Genomic DNA, 24336 nt, shown 5'->3' on the forward strand with positions numbered 1-24336 from the left:
AAAAAAAAGTGAAGAATTCTGTACCTAGATTAGGAATGGCAGATGGTGCTAGAGACTTCGTCTTGAAGTAAGTGTCCAGCTTAGACTGCACACTTTTCTTCATCTGTCTCTCCTTTAAAGTCTCCTTGTAAAAAGTTAGGCAATCCATGATCCCTCTTCAATCCTTGGTGAACCTTTCCATGTTAGGGTCCTCGGCCTCAAAACGTGCCATTGCTCTCTCCAAATGAGATAAACCCTCTGGCAAGCCCTTAGTACTTAATACCGTTGGCTTTGGGACTGATGCCTCTTCCTCTTGTATCATCTGCTTCTCTAGCTCCATGACATCCTCAGCTTCCACCTCCAAATTTAGCTTCTTCCTTAATCCAACAATTTTCTTTGCCACAGTTTCCACATCCTCTGCCTTGTCAAACCCCTCATATTTATTCAGAAACTGCAGACACAGTTTCTTCCAGGGCCCATTAAAGTCGTCATCTTCACTTTTTCCCAAGCGCTTGCAATATTCATCACAGCATCTGCAATATTATAGGCCCTCCAAAATTGCTTCAGGATCAACTCCTGGTTACCTTCGATGACCCTCAAAGCTCTGTGAATTGTTCTCCTGAGGTAGTAGGCCTTGAAGTTGCAATGACTCCTTGGTCCATCAGTCGTAAAAGCAATGTAGTATTGGGTGGAAGATACACTACCTTCACTATTGGGTTCATATCACTCCAACTCTGAGGGTGACCAGGGCCATTGTCTAACACAAGCAGGACCTTAAACGGCAGACCCTTCAAGGCACAATACAGCTCCACTGCAGGCACGAAGTGATCATTGAACCAGTCTTCAAAGATCAAGGTAACCCAAGCCTTCTGCTTGGCCTTCCAAATGATAGGGAGTTGACTCTTGAAGATGCCCTTTAAAGCCCTTGGATTTTCAGCCAACTATACTAGCAAGGGCTAAAGCTTAAAGTCGGTAAACCCCAAGAAGTAAAGTCAGTCTCTCCCTACTGACTTGTGGCCTGGTGCTGATTTCTCCTTGGAGAGGTACGTATAACTAGGCATACATTTCCAGAATAAGCCTGTCTCATCCACATTAAACACTTGTTGAGCACAATTGTCTCCCTCTCTGATTATCTTGGCCAAACCAATAGGAAAACTGTCTGCTGCTGCATGATCATCACTAGCAGATTCGCCTTGCAGCTTAAGGTTGTGCAAATTAGCATGACCCTTGAATCTGTTAAACCAACCCTGGCTGGCTGCGAATTCTTTACTAGCACTCTCTTCCCCGTTCTTCTTGACTACTGTCTTATGTAACTCCCTAGCCTTCTCCTGAATCATGCTAAGGCTCACGAGAACACATTGTTTCTGGTCTTCTAGCCAGATCAACTATAATTTCTCCTTCTCCACAAGGTTTCGACTTTGTTGCTTCATATTAATTATCGTCACCTTCATGGGAGCAGCACCTTGAACGTGCTCTAGGATACGCTTTTTATCCTTTACTATGGTCCTGACCATGATCTTACTAAGGCCCAGTGCACGACCAATTTCAGTGTTTGTTTCTCCCTTCTCCGAATGCTGAACTGTTTTAAATTTGACATCCATTGTCATCGTGAATGGTCTTCCTTTCTTCGATACACTGCCATCAGATGAAGAAACTTGATGTTTTTGAGCCCTAGTAAAGGTTACGAAGCACGACATGCTAAAGCAACAGCAACGTAGCCAGATACAGCTTAGCACAATGGAGACAAACACGAGTGATGGTTTGTTTGGTATTGTTACGCGTGAGCATCCCAGGAAGGTCACTCATCAGTCAGTACAGTACATGCTCAGAAACTAGTTCCGTCACTTACGCTGCAAAGCAAGACTGAAAACGACGTAAACTCTGAACATCCTCTGTAACCTGGAACCAATTTTTTTATTAACATATTTGAAAAGCAGCGTAAGCTCGGAACGACATAAGCCGAGGCCGACGTAACCCGGTCTGTATGCTTATAAACAATAGACTTCACAGTATTGCATGAATGTCAAAACCTAAGTTCTTACCTTTTCCCTATTTTGTAACTTACACACTACTGTGTACATATACAAAACTACTAGAGCTGAAGCTATTGTATATCATTGTCTGAAACCTTTGGTAATCATATAATGCACTATACAGTATTTACTGATTAATATAATTATATTAATTACATTCCATTAAGGAATATTAACTTTACCATGCACTTCATATCGAGTTCATACTTTGAATATGAGAAACTTACAGAAACAAGGTGACACTTGCCAAGTTCTGTAAGGTAGGAAAACCAACCTGTGATTATGAGAGAGAGAGATGCTAAACTGGAATTGTCATTACAGTACTTTGAAAAGTTTACATTTCACATTTGACCAAATTGATTACAAGAGCTTCTAAACCTGCAGAGAGAGATAGACCTACAGGTATTATGCAATTTTCAAATGATTACAGAGAACAAACAGCAAACAAAATGTAAATGTTACTTGAGCTTTTATCATGTCTTGGCCTTGTGTGGACATGCAATACATATTGCCCTCAAACACATTTGAATTTAGCAGTCAGCAATAGACGAAAAAGTGAACATGAACTAAACAATACCTAGTCTTTTGTTTGCAATGCATGGACAGGTAATAACTATGTAATTAGGTTGATATTGTAAAAATTCAGTTCCTTTGGCAATTACATGTAAATTGCACCTCTGAAAGCAATTGCAGTAATGTCTATTTACTACCTCTGTTGTGTTGTGCATGATTATTTTAAAACAAGTTGATATCCTTAATAAAATGTGATTTACATAATTTGGTTAATCATTAATATTATAGTGTATTACCTGTTTACCAAAAGTTTCAAACAATGATATGATTCTGTAAGCTGATTTATGATGTTTTTTTTGGACGAGTAAGTATTTGTAAATTCTTGTATTCCATACCATATAGATAGTAATAAAGAATAACCCAGAAAAGAGAAAAGCAAGCAAATGTGTACTGTAGTGTACCTCAGTGTGGTGCATTTGTTCTTATACACAGGCGCACACGCACACAGACTGAGACACTGATGGGCAAAGGCTCTCTTAAAGTTTTTCAGTCCTTGGGTATTTCAACTTCAGAAAAGCGTAATTTAATATTAAAATAATTTTGTTTGCAAATTGAGCTCAACCTCAATGTCACTGTTGAAGCTATCCATCTGAGGTGGGGAGATGGGAGAGAGTGAGAAGGGGAGAAAACACACACACACACACACACACACACACACACACACACCAAATGAGAAAATAAAACCAATGTAACATAGTCATGACATATCTTTCTCAGCCATTCAAAAGTAATGTTCAAAATTATGTAACGACGAAATTGCTCTTAAGCCAATAACACTGAAGGAAGCTCCCAAGCAGACTCCCACCCCATAAGCAGTTACCCCGAACTGCCAGCCACAATACTCGGCTATTCAAAGCCATAAACAGAAGGACAGATGATGACATTCTAAATGACATTATTGCTTAGAAGCCAATATCATTCGCAAAAGCTCCTGTGCGTACGGGACCCTCCAAGGCTTCCTCACTCATCATCTCTCCCCACCCCGTGCATACTCTGCTTTACCACCCCTTCAATATCCCTTTCTCAGTGTGGTGATGACTGTAAACATTACCATTACCTCTTTATGTGCCCTCTCAGCATTGTCAGCCGTGTAGATATTTGGTAAAGTGTTATTTAAAATAGTATATATGTTTTATATAAATGTTGTAGTGCTTCAGACCTTCTGGATAATGTCGATGTCCAGATGATAAGAGTTCATATAACGAGGAATTACTATTGCTTGATCCAAAAATGTATGGTTCATTTTAGAAATTTAGTTATGTTTCTAGTATGAAACCATCAGTAATACTGCACTGAGAAAACTGGCCAAGTATACAAATTGTACTGTCAGGAGCATAGCACAAATAAATATTAAGTGTGGTACTACAATCTTCTGTTTTTAAATACGTTTGTATTTATATGAAATATTTCATGGTGCATACTGACCATCCTTTATATAATATACTGTATGAACTAATAGGTGATAAAGTGTGGGGTCTTAATTGCGCCATCCTCATTGGAATTGCATTGAGGTAGCATTAAGTTTATTCTGCAGTTTTGTTGGTGGTATGAAAAAAATATTTTTTAACATAGTTCTTGATCCCATAGGTGACATGTACAGAGGGGATCCTGATGATTTAGAACCAGCTTGGGTTAGCAATGAACGGGAGCAGTTTAGACAGTTTCGGGATAAGAATGATGATGGATACCTTGATGAAGAGGAAGTAAGTTATTCATTTCTCTCATGTGATTGTAAAAATATTTTGTTATGCAATAGACAAACCTCATTCTATACTTGAAGTGGCTGAAGACCTGAAAGTCATAATTTTGTGGTGTCCAAATGCTGTAGTATGTTGTGTGTTTTCATTGAAGTTAGTATGTATAGTAAGTACAATTATTTTGTTAGGAATATAATTTATCATTTTCAGTAAAGTAGCTTGAGACTATACTATGATAATTCAGTGCTCCAATACATTTTTGTTGATGTTTTGTAATTAGCCAACTTTTTGTCTTATTGAAAATGTCCCAGCTAGTCCAAGTCCCCCAGAATTTGTCTACCCATTTATTAAGGTTTGCCATACACAGCTATCACAAATACTTCCTGTTTTGTATTACCAAGGCTATTTTCTATGTGTAAGCACTTATGTAATCTTTTTATAATGAGTGCTGTTGAGTCTGCTTAAAGTCAGTCAAAACTAGTTTTTATCTATACAGTAATCCTCTTTCTCCAGCAGGCTGGGTTGTCGTACAGACCCCATTCTTTTTCCTTTCTTCATCTGTTTCCTGTATTCATCAAGCCATTGATGGGTCAGAACATGAAGTTTCCTGCCACAAGTCTTGTAATTTGTAAAGAAAATTGCTTAAAAGTTTCTTTCCCCCTACTTCTGTAGTCTGCACACAAAGTCAAGAAGTGAAAGTTTTCAAAAGGAGAGAGAAGGCAATCCTTAATTTAGAAAGGTATTCTTTCCTATCTAAAAGCTGCTGTTCTTTCTTGTAATGGTTGCCTTCCAAGTATATGTTTTTGGTTTGATTTGTTTATCATCAGGATAACACAAATCCGATTTAAAAAATAAAAATTACCAAAGGTGGACCAATGGTGGACCTCATCACTGAAAACAAGTTTTTGAAGAGATAAAAATGTAACTTTGGCAGAAATTTATTTTTTTGGGGACAGATTGTTCATCCTTTTGTTTTCTGTAATGTTTTAGGCTTTTTAAAAAATCAGAACCCTGTGCACCATTACCATGGATTTTATTAAACAGATTTAATTACTTCTTCAAAGCTCATTGGGCTTTGACATTTTGGAGGTACATGGTCTTTGAATGGTTTTTGGATGTTTTTTCTGCATTTAGTTTGTTTATATAGTGTAACAATGCTGCATTAGAGGGATAGATTGTTTTGTTTTGTTTTTTAACAAAAGTAGTTTTAAGATTTTTCTTTCAAAAATAGTTCAAATTACTTTTTTCCTACTGAAGTACAAGCCTGAAGTTCTTTACGTAGGATTTAATTTGTGAACATGAGCTGGAATGGCCATTTAACTTTCAGACAAGGTCATTAACTATCACCAGGTTGGGGAAGTTCTGCCCACTTGTTGGTATTCACTCCACTTTGCTTCCAGCTGCCATTGTGTTTAGACGTAGGTGTGGACTCTCTGCCCGACTTGCCTTTGCTTTCTTTCATGTTTTTTCTTTGAGTATATTACCTTTGTATGGTTGTAGAGATTTGCCTGATTAATAAAGATGAGTCAAGCCCCTCAATCACCTAAGCCTTCTACCTTGGAGTGGAAACCTTAGATTTTCAGGTGTTGCCCTAGGGATGGACAGGCCTTATAGTAGGTCTCTCTTTCGTTGAGGTAGATCCGCACACACTCTGTGCCTCCTGCAGGGGGCATGAGTGCAATCAATCAAGTCCATGTTTGGAGTGCCATATCTGAACAGTGGGTGAAGTTTGCTAGGAAGAAGAAGAAGAGAGAGAAGAGGGTCTCAATGGTGTTATCAGATTGCAATACTCCACCAGTGACACTGAAGGTCATCTTCAGTACTTTTCTTCCACTTGCCAACCTCCCACCCACTGTTGCGACTCCCAAGAGAGTAGTATCCCCCTCGCTGACTCCTGTTGATCGTCCAGTATAGAGCCCTCAAAGGTGGGAGGGCATCCCGCCTGGCTTCTCACCTGGGGCCTCATTTCGCTCAGAGAGAGAGCTTTCCTGTGAAGGACACTCTGGGTTTAAGTGAAGAGCTTAACCCTAACCTGACTTTTGTTCCAGGTGCAGTGGAGGACGAGAGGCCCAAGGAGTTGTGGCCCTCCTTTGGTCTCTTGAGGGACCCCAGCCTTTCACCCCTTCTGGACCATCTGAAGGTGACGAAGGTGTCTCCTGTTACTGCCTCTACAGTGACTGTGACCACTTCGAAAGTTGAGGTGTGCACTGGCTCTTGAACTGTCCCCGCCTTCTTGTTATCTCCTCACATACTGTATATTTGGTGATTTGCCAGCAGATGTTGCCTTTGCCTATGTGTGTGGGGAGATTAAAGTCATCGTCATCATCTTCATCACCAGATTCTGCCATCTCCTCCTCTTCTTCCAATACTAGTAAGCGGAGGAAGAGGAAGTCTGCTACATTTCCCTGCAGGAAGTCTCATTGAGCTTCCAGCAGACAGTCTTGTGCAGCAGAGAGGACTGACAGGGCTCTCACTAGTGGTACCTTGAGTACTGCCGCACTCGTTGCCAAGCCTTTGAGCAACATGGCATTGATATGGAGCTGAGACCTGGGTAGTGGATGTCCTTCAAGAAGGGTATCTAATACCCTTCAAGTTTCTGCCACCCCATACTTTCGATATGGTTCAGTTTCAGACTTACATTCTTGGCTCTCAGAAGGACCCTTGCCCTTTGGGAGGAGGTGAATGCGATGCTACGGAAAGGGGCAGTAGAAGTCGTGAAGGATCAGTCTCCAGGTTTTTACAACTGCCTGTCCGAGATGGAGAAGGCAGCAGGCAGTTGGAGACTGGCCATTGACCTCTTTCCATTGAACCAGTTCATTGGCCAGACCCAGTTCAAGATGGAAACAGTTCGCTCGGCATGCTTTCAGCGGGCCTACAGGATGCATATTTTCAAATACCCATCCATCAGTCCTCTCAGAAGCACCTCCGTTTTACCTAAAGGGGATGGTGTTCTAGTTCAGGGTGCTCTGTTTCAGGCTCTCAACTGCCCCCAAGTGTTTACTTTGGTGTTCATGCTGATTATTTCTTGGGGCCCATTCATATGAGATATGTCTGTTAAGGTATCTAGACGATTGTCTGGTGTTGGCAACCTCATTGCCACAGAGATCATCTCCTGGAAGTTTGTCACGACCTCAGTGTGACAATAGACTTCAAGAAGTCAGATCTCAAGCCCAAGCAGAGGGTAAAGTACCTGGGCATGCTGATAGACATGACAGCAGTGAGAGTTTCTCCATCAGATTCTCACAGTAGCAAGTCAGAGAGGTAGGGCAGAAGTTCCTGTCCTGACAGTAACAACCTGCTTGGCAGTTGCAGATTTTTATGGGTCACCTGTAATCATTGGAGAAGCTGATCCCTCATGGGCAGCGTCACCTCCATTCCCTTCAGTGGAGGTTAAAGCAGTTCTGGATCCATTTGGAAATCCTCAACAGCTGAATACCAGGGAAAATGGGCCATCTTCAGTAGTTGATGTTGTCAGAGGAGTATCTCTCAAATCAGAGCAACTTTTCAGCAGGTAGCGTACTTACTTGTCTTTCTTTGCTGAGAGAAGCTTCCCTCTGTCCTGGCTAGTAAGGGCTACAGGTCTGCCTTGGCCAAATCCTTAAGTTGAAAGGAGTAGATGTCTTGCTCATGGGAAATCTCCATGCTCTTGAGAAGCTTCAAACAGTCTATGCCCCCAGAGAACTCAGACCCCTGTTTGGGATGTATGTCTCGTCCCTAGAAACCTTACTCGTTGCCCACACAAGCCTTTGAGAGTTTTCAGACAGGGATTTAACGCTCAAGACTGGACTGTTTTCCTACTTGTCCTGGCTTTGGCGAAGAGAGCAGGTGATCTTCATGGCCTCTCTTTTGATGTCAAACACTCGAGGAGATGGGGATCTGTATCACTCAAGTTTTTCCCAGAATTTGTAGCGAAGACAGAATCCATCAGTCTCTGACATCAGCTTCGAGTTATTTTCGATTCTCTCTAGAGGATTTCTTCGGTAGTGATCCAGACGTTGATGCTACTTTGTCCTGTTAAGGTTCTTCAGTACTATCTTAAGAGAACTCAAGCTGAGTGTCGAAGCCTCTTCATTAGTACTGACTCGACCAAGAAAGAGGTGTACAAGAACATGATCTCTTAAGGGCTAAGTGAGACAATAGAGTGGGCGTATGCCTTGTCAGGCAAGGAAGACAGCGGGGTACAGTCCGGGGGCAAGAGCTCATGAGGTCAGGGCAAAGCTTGACTCTGGCATTCCGAAAGTACCTGGGAGTTCAACAGGTGTTACGACCTGAGGTATTAGCATTCCGAAAGAACTTGGCAGTTCGACAGGTGTTATGACCAGGGATAGGATCATGCCAGACCACATTCACCTCGTTCTATCTTTGGGATGTTGCCCACAAGTCCTTGTATACTTTTTCCTTGGGTCCTGTGTTGGATGCCCAAAAAGTTGTGTAATTCACCTAGCTCCCGTAAGGAGACAGGTTGCATCTCATCTAAGGTATTCGATGAGCGAGAGAGAGTGTGAGAGTGACTAGTCTCCTCCTTTTTCCTTTCTCCTGTCTCTCTCTTAGGACAGAGAGTCAAGTTGCAAAGCCAGTATGTGCTGGATGGACAAGGTTTGCAGGCGAGTTACTTGACAGGGCACCCAGTCCATCATCTTTTGGTTGTAGATTGGTTGGATGCAAGTTCCCACCCTATCTCTGGACAAGGGGAGAGAGGGACAAGCAATGAAACAAACCCATTGATTTTAATAGCACGTATTTTCTACGACACATACTGGTTCTTTCAGCCTTAACACATTGATTCTTTCAGTCTTCACCAGGTAATGAAGCGTGAACTCGTTACTTTATGCCCAGAAGTCTAGCTGTTGCAACATCCCATATGTTCAACAACCTAGAGGTGCAGGGTGCCTTCCTGTCCTTCTCCAGACTAGGGAGGTACCTCCAAGATGGGTAGAACCAACTAGTTGTTTCAGTGGGTACCCAGATTCTTCCCACCAGTTGGTAAGTCTCCTGTGTAAAGAACAAAAGTTTGTATTTGTGGAGGAACAAATGAAGGTACAGGCAGTCCCCAGTTATCAGCAGACTCGGTTTTATGGGGCTTGTCTGGCAACGACAATTGGCAGTTTACAGCTTATCGGCACCGATAATTGGGTATTGGCACTGATACATACCTAAGAGAGGCGCCAATAACCGAAAATCAGTGATTTTCGGCAGCGACAAGTGGCTAATTATCCGCAATTTTTGGTGCCGATAAGCACCGAATTATCTGCGATTTTCAGTGCAAACAAGCACCGAATTATCCATGATTTTTGGTGCCAATAAGCGCCGAATTATCCTCGATTTTCAGTGCCAATAAGCACTGAATTATCCGCAATTTTCGGTGCCAATAAGCACCAAATTATCCGCAATTTTCGGTTATCACTATGCCGTCAGAATGGAACCCCTGCCAATAACTGGGGACTGCCTGTATTGTTCCATTTACGATGGGGTTAGGTTACAAAAACCCCATCGTTTTTTTAAATTAACATATCTTGAAATTAGCCCAGGCTACACTAGGTACTGTATGTAAAGTACAGGGTACAATCTATACATGTACAGTAGCGTAGCCTACACTATACAGTACTATTCTCTATACTGTATACATATTAATATCAGCTAATTATGAAGGTTCATTGCAGATTGACTTATGATAATTCAGTACAAACAGGGTACTGTATGTACACTACAGGGTACAATCTATACATCTATGGTAGCCTGGCCTACTCTATACAGTACTATACTCTATTCAGATATGGTATAATTACCCATTAATATCAGCTAATTCTGGAGGTTCAATGCAGATTGACTTTTGATAATTCAGTACAAACAGAGAAATTGAATAACAAAAAAGAATCAGACATGTACTGTACAGGGGTACTCACCAAGATTCGGTCCATCGTTGGCATACTTGAACAGTGTCAGGCTGTTGACGTCTATTTATACTAACTAAAAATCGGAAGAGGAGGAGGATGATAAAGCAGTAGGATCATCAACTCACTCCTCTTCAGCTAGTATTTCTTCAGGTGTTAGTTCAGGTGTTATGGGGGTAGGATTCTGAGGAAAGAGCTGTCACAAGATGCACAAGGTCGAGGCTCATATGTGGTGGTGGAAGGCATGGGGGAAGGCGATGGCACTGGAGTCATAATCTTAAAGAAGTAATCCATTGCAGATTGCACAGTCAGTTTTTTTGTTCTTCATAAATGACTTTAGCATGCAATAGTGTCTTGAAATCTTCTCTCAACTTCAGCAAATCGTTTCATGTTCACATCCATTTGACTAAAAAGATTCATTGCATTGTCAATTAAGGCAGATGCCTCAGCTATTCTTTTTGTCATAAACTTTTGCTTTGGCTCTTCAATTTCTTCCTCCTCTGCTCTTTTTCTCTCTTCTACAAGTGCAGTTAAATCTTCTACCGTTAGCTCTACATCTTGCACATCTATGAGTTCTTCGATATCTTCCTCTTCAGTTTCTAAATCTAAACTTCTCCCAAGTGTCAAGATCTTTTTGTTAATTTGCACAACTTTTTCACCCTTATCAAAACCTTTAAATGAGTTCACATACCCTTTTAGCAAATTTTTCCAAATCCCATTCTTACACTTTTTCTTTACCTCCTTCCATGCCCTTCCGATGTTCATAATGGCATTCAGAATATTGGATTCTTTCCAGAATGTTCTAAGTCGTTTCTCCTTGCTATCCATGGCCTGAACAGCCTGAGTAAATGTGTTCCGATAAGAGGCCTTGAACGTAGCCATGGCGCCCTGATCCATGGGTTGTATGAGAGAAGTTGTGTTTGATGGCAGAAACACAACTTTTATGTTCTCGTTAACCCTTAAACGCCTACTGGACGTATCATACGTCGACTAAAATTGTCTGTTGGGTGTCAAGTGGACGTACCGTACGTCGACTACAAAAAATTTCAACCTTCGGTCAACTTTGACTCGACCGAAATTGTCGAAAAATGCAATTGTAAGCTAAAACTCTTACATTATAGTAATATTCAATCATGTACCTTCATTTTGCAACAAATTGGAAGTCTCTGGCACAATATTTTGATTTATGGTGAATTTTTGAAAAAAACTTTTTCTTACGCCACATGTAACTCAGCCGAAAATTTCAGAAATTCTTTCGCCATTTTGTCGTAATTTTTGCACTGTTCTATATTAGCCGTTACATAAAGTTTTATATATGAAAATGTGTGCAATTTCATGTAAAATACAGCAAAATACAACCCATGGTTGTAGCTTTTATCAGTTTGGAAATATTTTCATATAAACCACGATAACTGCCAAAATTTCAACCTTCGGTCAACTTTGACTTGACCGAAATGGTCAAAAAACGCATTTGTAAGCTAAAACTCTTAAATTCTAGTAATAATCAATCATGTACCTTCATTTTGGAACAAACTGGAAGTCTCTAGCACAATATTTTGATTTATGGTGAATTTCTGAAAAAAACTTTTTCCTTACGCTCTGCGCCGTAACTCGCCGGACATCTCAGAAATTCTTTCACACGTTGTTGTAATGTTTACATCGTTTTACATTAGTCGTTACATAAACTTTTATATATGAAATTGTGCGCAATTTCATGTAGAATACAACAGAAAATAGCTCATGGTTGTAGCTTTTATCAGTTTTGAAATATTTTCACATAAATCACAATAACTGCCAAAATTTCAACCTTCGGTCAACTTTAACTCGACCGAAATGGTAAAAAAACGCAATTATAAGCTAAAACTCTTACATTCTAGTAATATTCTATCGTTTACCTTCATTTTGCAATAAAATGGAAGTCTCTAGCACAATATTTCGATTTATGGTGAATTTTTGAAAAAAACATTTTCCTTACGCCTCGCTGCAACTCGCCGAACATCTCAGAAATTCTTTCACGTTGTCGTAATATTTGCACCGTTTTATATTAGTCGTTACATAAAGTTTTATATATGAAAATGTGCGCAATTTCATGTACAATACAACAGAAAATAACTCATGGTTGTAGCTTTTATCAGTTTTAAAATATTTTTATATAAATCACGATAAATAGAAAAAATTCGACTTTCGGTCAAATTTAACTCGACCGAAATGGTCGAAAACTGCAATTGTAAGCTAAAACACTTACAGTCTAGTAATATTCAATCAATTAGCTTCATTTTTCAACAAACGGGAAGTCTCTAGCACAATATTTCGATTTATGGTGAATTTTTGAAAAAAAAAACATTTTTTTACGTCCGCGTGTTATGAATTCATGCATCATTTTGTGATAATATTTTCTCTGTGTTGCTTTGATTGTTTTACAATTTGTTATATACCAAAATCATCGCAATTTAGTGTACAATACAAAGAAAAACAAAATAACCCGTTAGCTTTAACTGTTTTGCTCACAGCGCGATTTATATAAAATTATATATGAAAAATTTTTTTTGCGCTCATATATTTCAATATTTATATATGATAATGATATTTTTTTCGTTTCTGATGGTTGCATACTAAACTTCAGGCAATGACAAAAAAAGGAGCCAAAAATGAACTCTTAATCTTAAAAACTAAGCGTGCTGTGATTTTTTGAAAAAAACTTTTTTTCCGCTTCGGCGCTAACTCACCGAACGCCGCCGGCATACGGGAGATGTTTTTGTAAATAGAGGCTCGGCGTTTAAGGGTTAATACCTCCGATGTGCTGGGGGTGGCCGGGAGCATTGTCGAGAATCAGCAGAATTTTGAAGGGATCTTGTTTTCCCTGCAATAATCTTTTGCTTCTGGAATAAAGCAATGCACAAACCAGTCTTCAAATTGCAGTGCAGCCATCCATGCTTTCTCATGTGCTGGTAATGGACAGGAAGCGTATGCTGATTCTTGCTAATGCCGTCGAATTTGCAGAGTGGTCAATCATGAATGGCTTGTGTTTACATCCAACCACATTTCCCTCAAGCAGAAGAGTCAGTCGATCTTTGTATACCGTAAATCCAGGCATCGCTGTTGCCTCTTTATGGATGTAGGACTGCTGAGGCATCCACTTCCAATACATTCCTGTTTCGTCAACATTAAAGATTTGCTCTGGCAAGCACCCTTCGTCAACGACGATCTTATGCAAAGCATCCTTAAATTTAGCGGCTCCTTCGACATCAGCGCTTGCTGCTTCACTGCTAATTTTCATGCTATGAAAATTATGGCGGTTTTTGAAACAATGAAACCATCTAGAACTTGCAGCGAAATCTTTGTTGTGGGTATCGTCATATTTTTTCTTCAGTTCCTCAAAAAGCAAGCGTGCCTTTGTTTGAATGGTCGAGAGGCTGAGTGGCATACACCTTTTGTATCTGAACCTCCATCCATGTGACCAGTAAATGCTCCATTTCTTCCAAAGGCCCTGTCCTCTTCTGTGTTATAATTGTGAAATGAACTGAAGCAGATGCTTTTATAGCATCCATTATCTGTTTCTTGTCCTTAATGATGGTAGATACCATTGACTGCGGTAGATGCTCGTCACAAGCGATCACCATTACTGCTTCCATGCTGGTTAATAGTTTTCATCTTCTGTTCTAAAGTAATGGAATGCCTCTTTTTCTTGGCACTACCAGTAGGAGACTCACTTGGGCATTTGGCAGACATACTGGTATACGCTACAGTAATTTGAGTTTTAAACAGTTCATACATGTAAACAAACACACAAAAATTGCACATGAACACCAACCTAACTTAACTTTGTTGACAGAGAGCACGAGTGAGGTCGGGTCAGGATAAGAGACACGCTCATCCCAGCCTCTCGGGCCAACGTATTTTACACAGTATGCTACCTGACTACGCTGCTGACTGTGCCCGTCATGTGTGAAATTTAAAAATATTTTCAAAATATTGTTGTATTGGTAGTGCATCATAATTTCGATGTGATCAGAACTGCTGACCCCATCACAAACTCAGTTTACCATAAAATGAACCATCGTAAATGGGGATATACCGTAGGGAACTTTCAAAGCAATTTGTATTTTTCCTAACATACAAACCTGAAGTTCTTGACATTAATGGCCCACCTGAGCCACCCCTCACTCGGGCAACTGGCCTGAAAGGCAAAGTGGAGTGCATACCGACAGGTGGATGGGGCTTCCCACTACCTATCGATGGTTAATGACCTTGTCTGAAAGTTAAATGGCTGTTCCAACTCATGTTCACACACTAAATTTTATGCACAGAACTTCAGGTTTGTATGTTAGGAAAAAACAAATTACTTGAAATATTTTCATATAAATCACAATAAATAGAAAAAATTTGACCTTTGGTCAACTTTGACTTGACCGAAATGGTCGAAAAACGCAATTGTAAGCTAAAACTCTTACATTCTAGTAATATTCAATCATTTACCTTCATTTTGCAACAAATTGCAAGTCTCTAGCACAATATTTCAATTTATGGTGAATTTTTGAAAAAACTTTTTTTTTATGTCCGTGCGGTAACTCTGCCGAACATCTCGGAAATTCTTTTGTCACTTTGTCGTAACGTTTGCACCGTTTTATATTAGTCATTACATAAAGTTTTATATATGAAAAAGTGCGCAGTTTCATGTAGAATACAAAAAAATAACTCATGGATGTAGCTTTTATCATTTTTGAAATATTTTCATATAAATCACGATAAATAGAAAAAATTTGACCTGTGGTCAACTTTAACTCGAACGAAATGGTAAAAAATTACAATTGTAAGCTAAAACACTTACAGTCTAGTAATATTCAATCAATTACCTTCATTTTGCAACAAATTGGAAGTCTCTAGCACAATATTTCGATTTATGGTGAATTTTTTAAAAAACTTTTTTTTTTATGTCCGCGCGTTACGAAATCATGCATCATTTTGTGATAATATTTTCTCTGTGTTGCTTTGATCGTTTTACATTTTATTATATACCAAAATCATCGCAATTTAGTGTATAATACAAAGAAAAAAAATAAGTCATTAGTCTTCACCGTTTTGCTCACAGCACGATTTGTATACAATTATATATGAAATTTTTTTTCACGCTGTCATATATTTCAGTACAGCTAGTCGTCAACTTACGACCTATGCGACTTACAACTGACCGACTTTACGACGGCTACGACAATATAATAATATATAATAATATTTAATTTTATATTTTGCTAAAATACGTCGAAAACAGCGTCAGACGATACTTTTCCGCTACCGCAGCGCTCTCATATCCGAGAGATGCTCAGCTTTCGGCAGCATTGTGTGTTTGTGTCGTTTGAAAATGGTAAAAGATTCATATTTTTGTAATGTATTTTCTATTTCTATTTTTTGCAAATAAATGTAATAACAAATTACCGTATTTGATGGCTTATAATACGCATGTCTGCATAGGACGCACCCCAATTTCAGCAGGACATTGAGGGAAAAAAATAAGGTTTCCTAGCCTATGCTCATATGATTTTGGTAAGTAAAAACTGTAGTATTAGGTTATCATATGCATATTGTTTCTTACCAACAGAATCAACAAAAACATTAATAAAGAAGTTATTTACCATATTTATATTTATCAAAATATGTATTATACAATCAGCCATTTACTACGATCGAATGTTTCGTCTGCTGCTGAAAGCTACCTCATAGGTTTACCAATAGATCGCAACACATTCATTTGTAAACATCGTTTCTTACCGCCAGAATCAACAAAAACATTAATAAAGATGTTACCTACGGTAATATATGTTATATATATCCATTAAATATTATAAAAGTATGCAATCAAGGGGTAAAATTCAATAAATAAAAATGTTTCCTATGTAACGGCTCGAGTCTCGTGAGCAACTGAACAAAGCCATGTTATTATTCTTAAAAGAGAATGCTAGCACGAAGTTACGGCATATGAACTCAACGGCCTTGTTATTGTGCCTAAAGAGAATGGTAGCAGGAATTGTCAACCACCAATTGATCGAAGCCATGTTGTTATGCGTAAAAAGAATGTTAGCAGGAATTGCCAACTACCAACTGAACGAAGCCTTGTTATCCACAAAGCTCTCGAGATAATCACCAATAGGTGGCAGCACACGTACTGTTTATATCTATAAATGTGGAATGCGGCGATCCGCTGTAGACGATTTATAATGATATTAACATTTTAATGAAAATATTGATAATAACAACGTAGATATTGATTATAATACTAGCAGTAGTAATTGCGGTGATGGTAAGTGTGATAATGATAAATATAATTATAATAAACTTTGTTTTTTAATAGGTTATTAGGATAACACCGAATTTTACGCTAGGCTACAACATCTACGTGACGTTTCATGTATAATTTCGCCAAAATTCTTAAATTTTGAGCCTACATTATGTACATAGGACGAGGGGATTTTTTAGGCCATTTTTTTTTTTAAAAAGTGCATCTTATACGCCGTCAAATACGATATGTATTTAATTCAAACCTATAAATAAACAAAAGTAAATACTACGTCATACGTGTAGCCGATTGGCAATGCAAATGGCGGATAAGAAAATGTAAACAGACCAGACAGATGGTTTGAATGCCTACAATAAAAATGTTAAATACAGTAATAAAAGTAAGTATTAATCAAGGAGTTCAAGCATGATAAGATTTCATATGCTAAACGTAAAAATAGGTACTATACATGCACATTTTTTGGATAATATAAAATGTATATGTAGGCTAGTCATACTTAGGAGATATGATGGATAATATACGTAGGTACAGAATACATGTACATATGTGGTTGGTCGACTTACGACGAGATCGACTTCCGACCGCTCTGTCGGAACCTAATGCCGTCGTAAGTCAACGACTACCTGTATCTATATATGATAATATTTTTTTCATTTCTGATGGTTGCATACTAAACTTCAGGCAATGTCAAAAAAAGGAGCAAAAATGAACTCTTAATATCAAAAACTAAGCGTGCTGTGATTTTTTGAAAAAACTTTTTTTTCTGCTTCGGCGCTAACTCCTGAACGCCGCCGGCATACGGCAGACACTCTTGTAAATAGAGGCTCGGCGTTTAAGGGTTAATCGACCATTTAATATAAAAGCAAAGACCCAAGTGCTATCATTAATTTACTACACAAGACATACAAAGCAATGTTCCATTATGGGGATGTCTTTTAAGATAATGGATGTAATGGTTACAAGCTAAGACAAACCTAGTCTCACAATAGGTGTCAAACTGATATGCACAAAATGAATTATATCACAGAGTACAGTAACTACATTCAGCATCAAACATGAATCCTAACATTAACTTTTATACTTTATATTTGTGTTGCTTGAACTGTAAATCATTTACAAATTTTGTTTTTTGTAAGAATTGTGTAACAATGTAAAATTTTGGTGTATTTGGTATGAGTTTCTTTAATAAAATGTTGTCCTTTGTTATGTTGTATGGGAATGTGACATTATGGTTTCCTATTTGTTTGCACAATATCCTTGTATTTTTATTTACATTGATCATCATCGTGAACTGCAATTTCTGAGTTCCAAACTTTTATGTATAGTTTTTCATGTTTATCAGGTCAGTGTATTCTCGTCTATCTTTGCGAGGAAATAAACAGTCCACTGAGAGTATTAAGTTGGTTGTGTTTTATAGTAGACTCTCCTCTACTTACGAACTTTCAACTTACGACCTTTCAGAGATATCAGCATCCGTGCTCGTAAATTCAATTTTTGTTTGGAGCACTCTGGGCCGCAAGTGCAAATTTTGTTGTGAGGTCCTGCCATGACTTAGTAACAATTTCTGCTGCTACCAACGCTGAACAGCACTGTAGCTTCCCAGATTCTTTGTACCTATGGTAGTGCTGGGACTTCATCTCCTCTGCAGCAATTCATTCGTCTGATTTTATCATTAAATATTTATCACATCTGTTATATACCTTGGTTGATGGCAAGCGCAAGACCAGTGATGAAAATGGTAGTGTTAAAAAGTGTCAAGCCATCTCGATGGAAACTAAAGTGGCAATAATAAAGAAGTTAGGAAGTGATGAAAAATTTCCCAAGACGCTAAGGAAATAATTGATGAGGAAGGTTATACCCCTCAGCAAATTTTTAATAGACGAGAGACGCCTTTTCTGAAAAAATGCCAGAAAAAACGTATATCAGCGGTGAATAGAAGATGATGCCAGGATTTAAGGCGGCGAAGGATAGGCTAACGTCACTGCTGGGTGGCAATTGTTTGGGAAACATGAAGCTAAAACCTCTCCTCATCTGTCATGCAGGAAATCCATTGGTACTGAAAAATATCACAAAAAGTTCTGTACCCGTAATCTGGATATCCAATAAGAAAGCCTAGGTGACTCTTGCTGTATTTGAGGACTGGATTATCATCACTTTATACCAAAAGTCAAGCTGTACCACTGAGAGAATAACATTCCTTTTAAGATTCTCATAATTTTGGATAATGTCCAAGGTCACCCACCACAATTAGATGATTTCCATCCGGATGTTCAAGTTGTTTATTTATCCCCTACCCCCTACTCATTCAGCCAATGGATCAGGGCATAATAGCAAATTTCAAAAAATAATACTATTTCCATACGTATAGGCAAGCATTAAAGATAAATGACGCAGATGTGACCTTATGTGACTTCTGGAAGGGTTACAAGATTTACAATTGTATAAAAAACATTGATGCTGCATGGCATGAAGTAAGTGACTCAACATGAATGGAGTATGGAAGGCCTTATGCCCACAGTTTGTAAATGACTTCATAGGGTTTAATCAAGAAGAGAAGGAAAAGGGAATCCTTAACAGTCTCGTTGACATAAGTGAAAAGTTACAACTTGATGTAGGGGAAGAGGACTTTCAAGAGCTGTTTGACGGTCATTCAGAGGAGTTGACAAATGAGGATTTGATGGAACTGGAAAAATGCAAAAAACAGAAGAAACAAAATTGATGACTGAGGGATTTTCTCTTCTAGAGAGAGTGTTGACTATTTTTGAGAATCAGGACCCCAATGTTGAAAGATTCCCAAAAGTAACAACAACAGTCAGTGATGCTTTCCAGTGCTATCATATCATATACTGTACAATGAAAAGAAAAGAAAAACAATGCAAACTTCCATTGACAAATTCTTTAAACCAGTGCCTTCAGCCTCAAGAGCCTCCCTACCTCCAATGACTGCTTCCTCCCAAAATGAAGAGGAAAGTGATGAAGAAATCCTTCCCAAAGAAATCGAAGAAGACGTTGATGACTGCCACCCCTACATTAATTCCACACCGCCCCGTTACTAGGTAACCAGTTGGTTCTTAGCCATGTAAAATAAGTCTAATCCTTCGGGCCAGCCCAAGGAGAGCTGTTACTCAGCTCAGTGGTCTGGTAAAACTAAGGTATATTCTTCCTCCCCCTCTCATCATCCATTACAACAAGCCTACGACACCAGTTTCAAAGGCAAGAAAAATGTACATGTACTTTACACTGTTATTATCATAATTTGTTTAATGTTAGGTTTTATATATAATTTTTATTAATAAAGTGCTCTATAAAATACAGTAACAGTGCTAGTATTGGGTTTTAGCATAAAAAGCATAAATAGTACTGTACGTATTGACTTTGTGCATACCAAGTTGAACCTATGAACAGCTGGTCGGAATGTAACTCGTTCGTAAGTAGAGGAGCGTCATTTATAAGTAACTGAATCAAATATTTTAAGGCCTCCTAGATTGTTCGGTGAGGTTCTTAAATACATATTTTGTGATTTCCTTCCTTGTTAACAATATGTGATATTACTGTAATAAATCAAGATTATGGTTGTCATATTTTCAGCAGCTGCAGAGTCCAGTGGTACACATTGTTTTATATGATTCCAGGGCTTTCAGTGATTTGAAGTTTGGAGATGATCATGTTATACCAAAAATGCAGAGGCTGTTGATCAAATATTAGGAAAGTTATGCTTGTCTTTTCAGGTGAAAGGTTGGATTATTCCTCCCGATTACAACCATGCAGAAGCAGAAGCCAAGCATCTTATATATGAAGCTGATGGTGATGGGGACAGGCAGCTGACAAAAGAAGAAATCTTGAACAAATATGATGTCTTTGTAGGTTCTCAAGCAACTGACTTTGGTGAAGCACTTGTTAGACATGATGAATTTTAATGATTAACTTTTTATACTTTTGGAACAACATAGACATTAGCTATGAAATGACTGCTATTGTGACCCTCATATTTTATGTAGGCTGTAAGCAAATGGAATTTAGAATACTTAAGTTACTAATGGTAGATGGATATGAATGAGACTGGGTTGTTAATGAGTTTAGCCCATATCAGAGATAAGAAATGGGAACAATATTTTGGTCATTTTTAAAAAAGTTCATACTGTCCTTTGTGTTTAATTCTATTTTTCACATTTCAGTTAAACTAATATACATGTAACGAGCCATAATCTTGAGGATAAAATTTGTAGTCATTTATTTTTCATGTGGTCAGAACTTTCTCTAGGTGTTTAGAATTTAGTCAGATGGAATATAAGAAATTAACTGCCCAGTTGTGGTTTAAAAAGTAATATCAAAGTGTCTACTACGAAAGTTCAGCACCAACAGTCATTTGATGATACTAGCCTCTGCTCTCTGCCTAAATGCCTATAAAAGTAAGCTCTGTAAATGAGTGATTACTATATTATATGAATATGCCTTTTTTTTTAGATTGTTTCAGACTCCAATGACTGATGCAAGACAACTCAGAGAATGTACAAATGAAATGATATGGGTTTGAATGCTTTGTTGTTGTGTATCATAATTATTTATTTTTCTTCGGTCATTTTTTTATTTTTCAGTATTAAGGAAGAGTGCCAGTCAGTGGTACAAAAATCTGTATTGCATTATTATGTGAAGATTTGTATATTTTATAACAAAAAATAAATTTCAATATTATTCAGTCTTATTTTTTTACATTACATGGTTCACCTCATATTTGGGAAAGGGCCAGGAGCATATTGAAATAAACAAAGGACAGTTTAGTTGCCATTGGTATAGCAGTAACTTCTCAGTGTTTCATGATTATTCGCATTCTCAAGCTGTTGAAGTACTATTTACAGGATCAAATGCAAAGAGTAATACAACTTCAAAACCTCTGTGGCTGAAGTTTTTTTTTTTTTTTTTTTTTTTTTTTAACTGTAGAATAGGATTTTAATGCTATGAACATGCATGAAAATTGTTCACCCTCTTCTCATAAAAAAAATTAAATCTGACATTATCACAAATTTTAGTTTGTCCATTCCAGGGGAAACTTATCAAAATCCATACCAGTGATCAGTCATAGTTTGACAGTTCATGTAGAAGGGTTTGCCATGATAAACAGCCCAAGATCAGAATAGTTTTTACAGGTGTATGGAGAGAAATTTTATTAAGTTGAATATTAAGCTAAAAGAAGTAATTGACCTCATCTTTGGCAGACCAAGTTGAAGTTTTCCAGGTTTGGATGTAGTTGACAATATCTCTCATATATTAGCTGATAATGGAATACTGTTAAAAAAGCTTGAAAGACAAGGAAAATATCGCTTCACTTCAGAAGGCTCTTAAAATCATCACCACCATCATTTCGCTTCAAGTTTTCTGTCTGAGGATTAAAGGGAAGCTGAGTTCTCTGCCCTCTGCTTTCTTGTGTACTTTCTGCCTTAATTCCCATGTGGTCCAGAGCTGCTTGTATTCACTTTCTCCACAGTTTTTTGTACTGGTGTTAGTCCTGCATCTTCCATATATGCTATATTCAAGACAACAACTCTTTCTCTTAATAGATGATGAAATCATCTGTATCGCTGAGATGGCCTATTTTACAGCATATGGGCATTACATCTCACAGTAACTTTCTCCTTTGTAATTAGTGACTTCCCAGCACACCTTTCCCATGAATCCCAGTATATTTTTGTTATAGTACTTTAAAGCATTGCAAACCTTGCAAGTCTGCCATAGATTTCTGCTGTGTTTACTTAGATATGTTTTCAGCTGTAGATTAGTAGTCTGTCACCTTTTCATCAGGACTGTTCTTACTATTTCTCTCACTACCCTCTTAATTACCTTCCAGTTAGCAAAAATGTGTACTTTCAAGGCCTACTCAAACACACCACCACAACATTGTCCTCTGCCCTTACTTCACTATTTGCTCCAATACCTATAGAAAATAACTAATCCCCCATCCACATGGCCATTTTCTCTGCAGACTTTTGTCCAGTCATTGTTAACTTGATTTTTATTTTGACAATTTTACACAATTTTCCAGCAGCACTTTCCTAGATATTTCCAAAGCTTCCTTTAGTAATGTTATTTCTCTTACTTTGCATGTCCAGCCTTTTGAGAGATAAATATCCCAGCGATCAGATTAAAGTATATAATAATAATCTTGCTATTCACACTGAAATGCATCCAGTTTTCCTTTGTATACTATTACTGTAGTACTCTCTTCCTACTCTTCATAAACCTACTGATGTTTACATACGTTCTTCTTATGCAGCATTATTGATAACTGATTCTCCAGTTGTGTATGGCAAGTTGCTTGCTATTCCTTATGGAACTGGACTTTTTCACTTTTCATTTTCCAAAGGAGCCCTAAACTTCTTTAGATGTCACATTATCTGCAGGTACCTCTTGTCATTTTCACAGTACATGTTTATACTGTATATTATATAGATTATATATATATATATATATATATATATATATATATATATATATATATATATATATATATATATATATATATATATATATATATATATATATATATATATATATATATATATATATATATATATATATATATATACAGGACCTCATTCAAACTGGATGGTATCTAATGGAATATTTATTCAGAAAAAGTTACAAGCTTTCTTGGACAAACAGTCCTCATTATCAAGTATCCATACAATGACCAGACGCGTAGTCCAGCTGTATTTATGTCTGTGTGCTGGGTACTTTAATCCTATAATTGCCTTACTCCTCCTGTGTGACCCCCACCCCCTCGTGACCTTGGCCTTTCTCTGCCTGCATCTTCATCCAGGTGTTCGTTTCCCGTGCATCCTCTTGCGTTTTTCCTTCGTTTCCTTGCTACTGTGGAATGTACGATTTTTCTTGATATGCTGTCTTCAAAGCCGTTTCCGGTGTTCCCTGCCATTGTGTTGTTAGCGCACGTTATGAAGGCATTCTCTACAACTAGTCTGGCCATTTTGTTGGTGTTCCTGTACAGAAAACTCATATTTTCCCAGTCTGTTTTATGGTCATTTTCCCAACAGTGTTTGGCAACTGCCGACGCCTGATTATAATGCCTTATGGCAGCGTGTCTAGACTGTGAAGATGGGTACTATGGCGAAACTGGCAAATCCTGTAAAGGCATTATAATCAGATGTCGGCAGTTGCCAAACACTGTTGGGAAAATCAAAGTAAGAGAGGTCCGTGGAGGAAGTAGCACGGCCGTGGATAATTCCAGGTAGCTTAAAGAGAGCCCCAGAGCTCTCCTGGCACCCACGTCAAAATGGCACAGTGTCATCCCTTTATTCTATGAAGACTTTGGTACCTCTATCCAGAAGAGGATGTCAGGGTCCTTCGCCTATTTATTTCCTTTATAACTCTATCCCTTATTCTTTTCCTTTAACATTTCCCTTCCTTACTTTTGATTATTACTCGCATTTATTTTATGCCTTACCAAGCCCATTTTACCTTAATCCCCACTGCCAATGCAGAGTGCCATTGACTGATATGCCAACTGTATAAGTCCTATGACTTCCCTTTCATGCCTATCACATCATGATGCATTTAAAATACAATATGCCATCACCCTTAGTTATTATTATATGAGTGCCAACTTGGTACAGTGCCATTATCATAGATGCTGGCAAATGATCCTGCTAGAGGAGCCGTGCCCTCTGGCTACCTTTGCTGCCTCCTTGGGCTAAAGAATGAACCTAGTCATTTTCCATAGGCTAAGGAATGTAATTTCAGCATATTTAATCTTCATCTTTTATTAACAATCATTGATTATCTGAATCTGTCACTTGTTCTCTCTGTGAATCTCTGTAAAAAATCTCGAGTCTCAGACTTGCAACCTTGTGTTTGTAGTG

General features: G+C 38.1%; 1 protein-coding gene across 5 annotated transcripts in view; it reads left to right on the forward strand.

Moving 5' to 3' along the window:
• scf (Calumenin scf) overlaps positions 1 to 21157 on the forward strand; it is a 145844-nt gene extending 124687 nt beyond the window's left edge. For all 5 annotated transcript variants that reach the window (XM_067096078.1, XM_067096079.1, XM_067096077.1 and 2 more), the window contains exons 6-7: positions 4173 to 4288; positions 20194 to 21157. In XM_067096078.1, the coding sequence (XP_066952179.1) occupies positions 4173 to 4288; positions 20194 to 20382 (305 nt within the window). In that variant the 3' untranslated portion in view covers positions 20383 to 21157. The remainder of the gene's footprint in view (positions 1 to 4172; positions 4289 to 20193) is intronic.
• The last annotated feature ends 3179 nt before the right edge of the window (positions 21158 to 24336 follow it).

Source organism: Macrobrachium rosenbergii, chromosome 52 (assembly GCF_040412425.1).
Source record: "Macrobrachium rosenbergii isolate ZJJX-2024 chromosome 52, ASM4041242v1, whole genome shotgun sequence".
Classification (NCBI taxonomy): Eukaryota; Metazoa; Arthropoda; class Malacostraca; order Decapoda; family Palaemonidae; genus Macrobrachium; species Macrobrachium rosenbergii.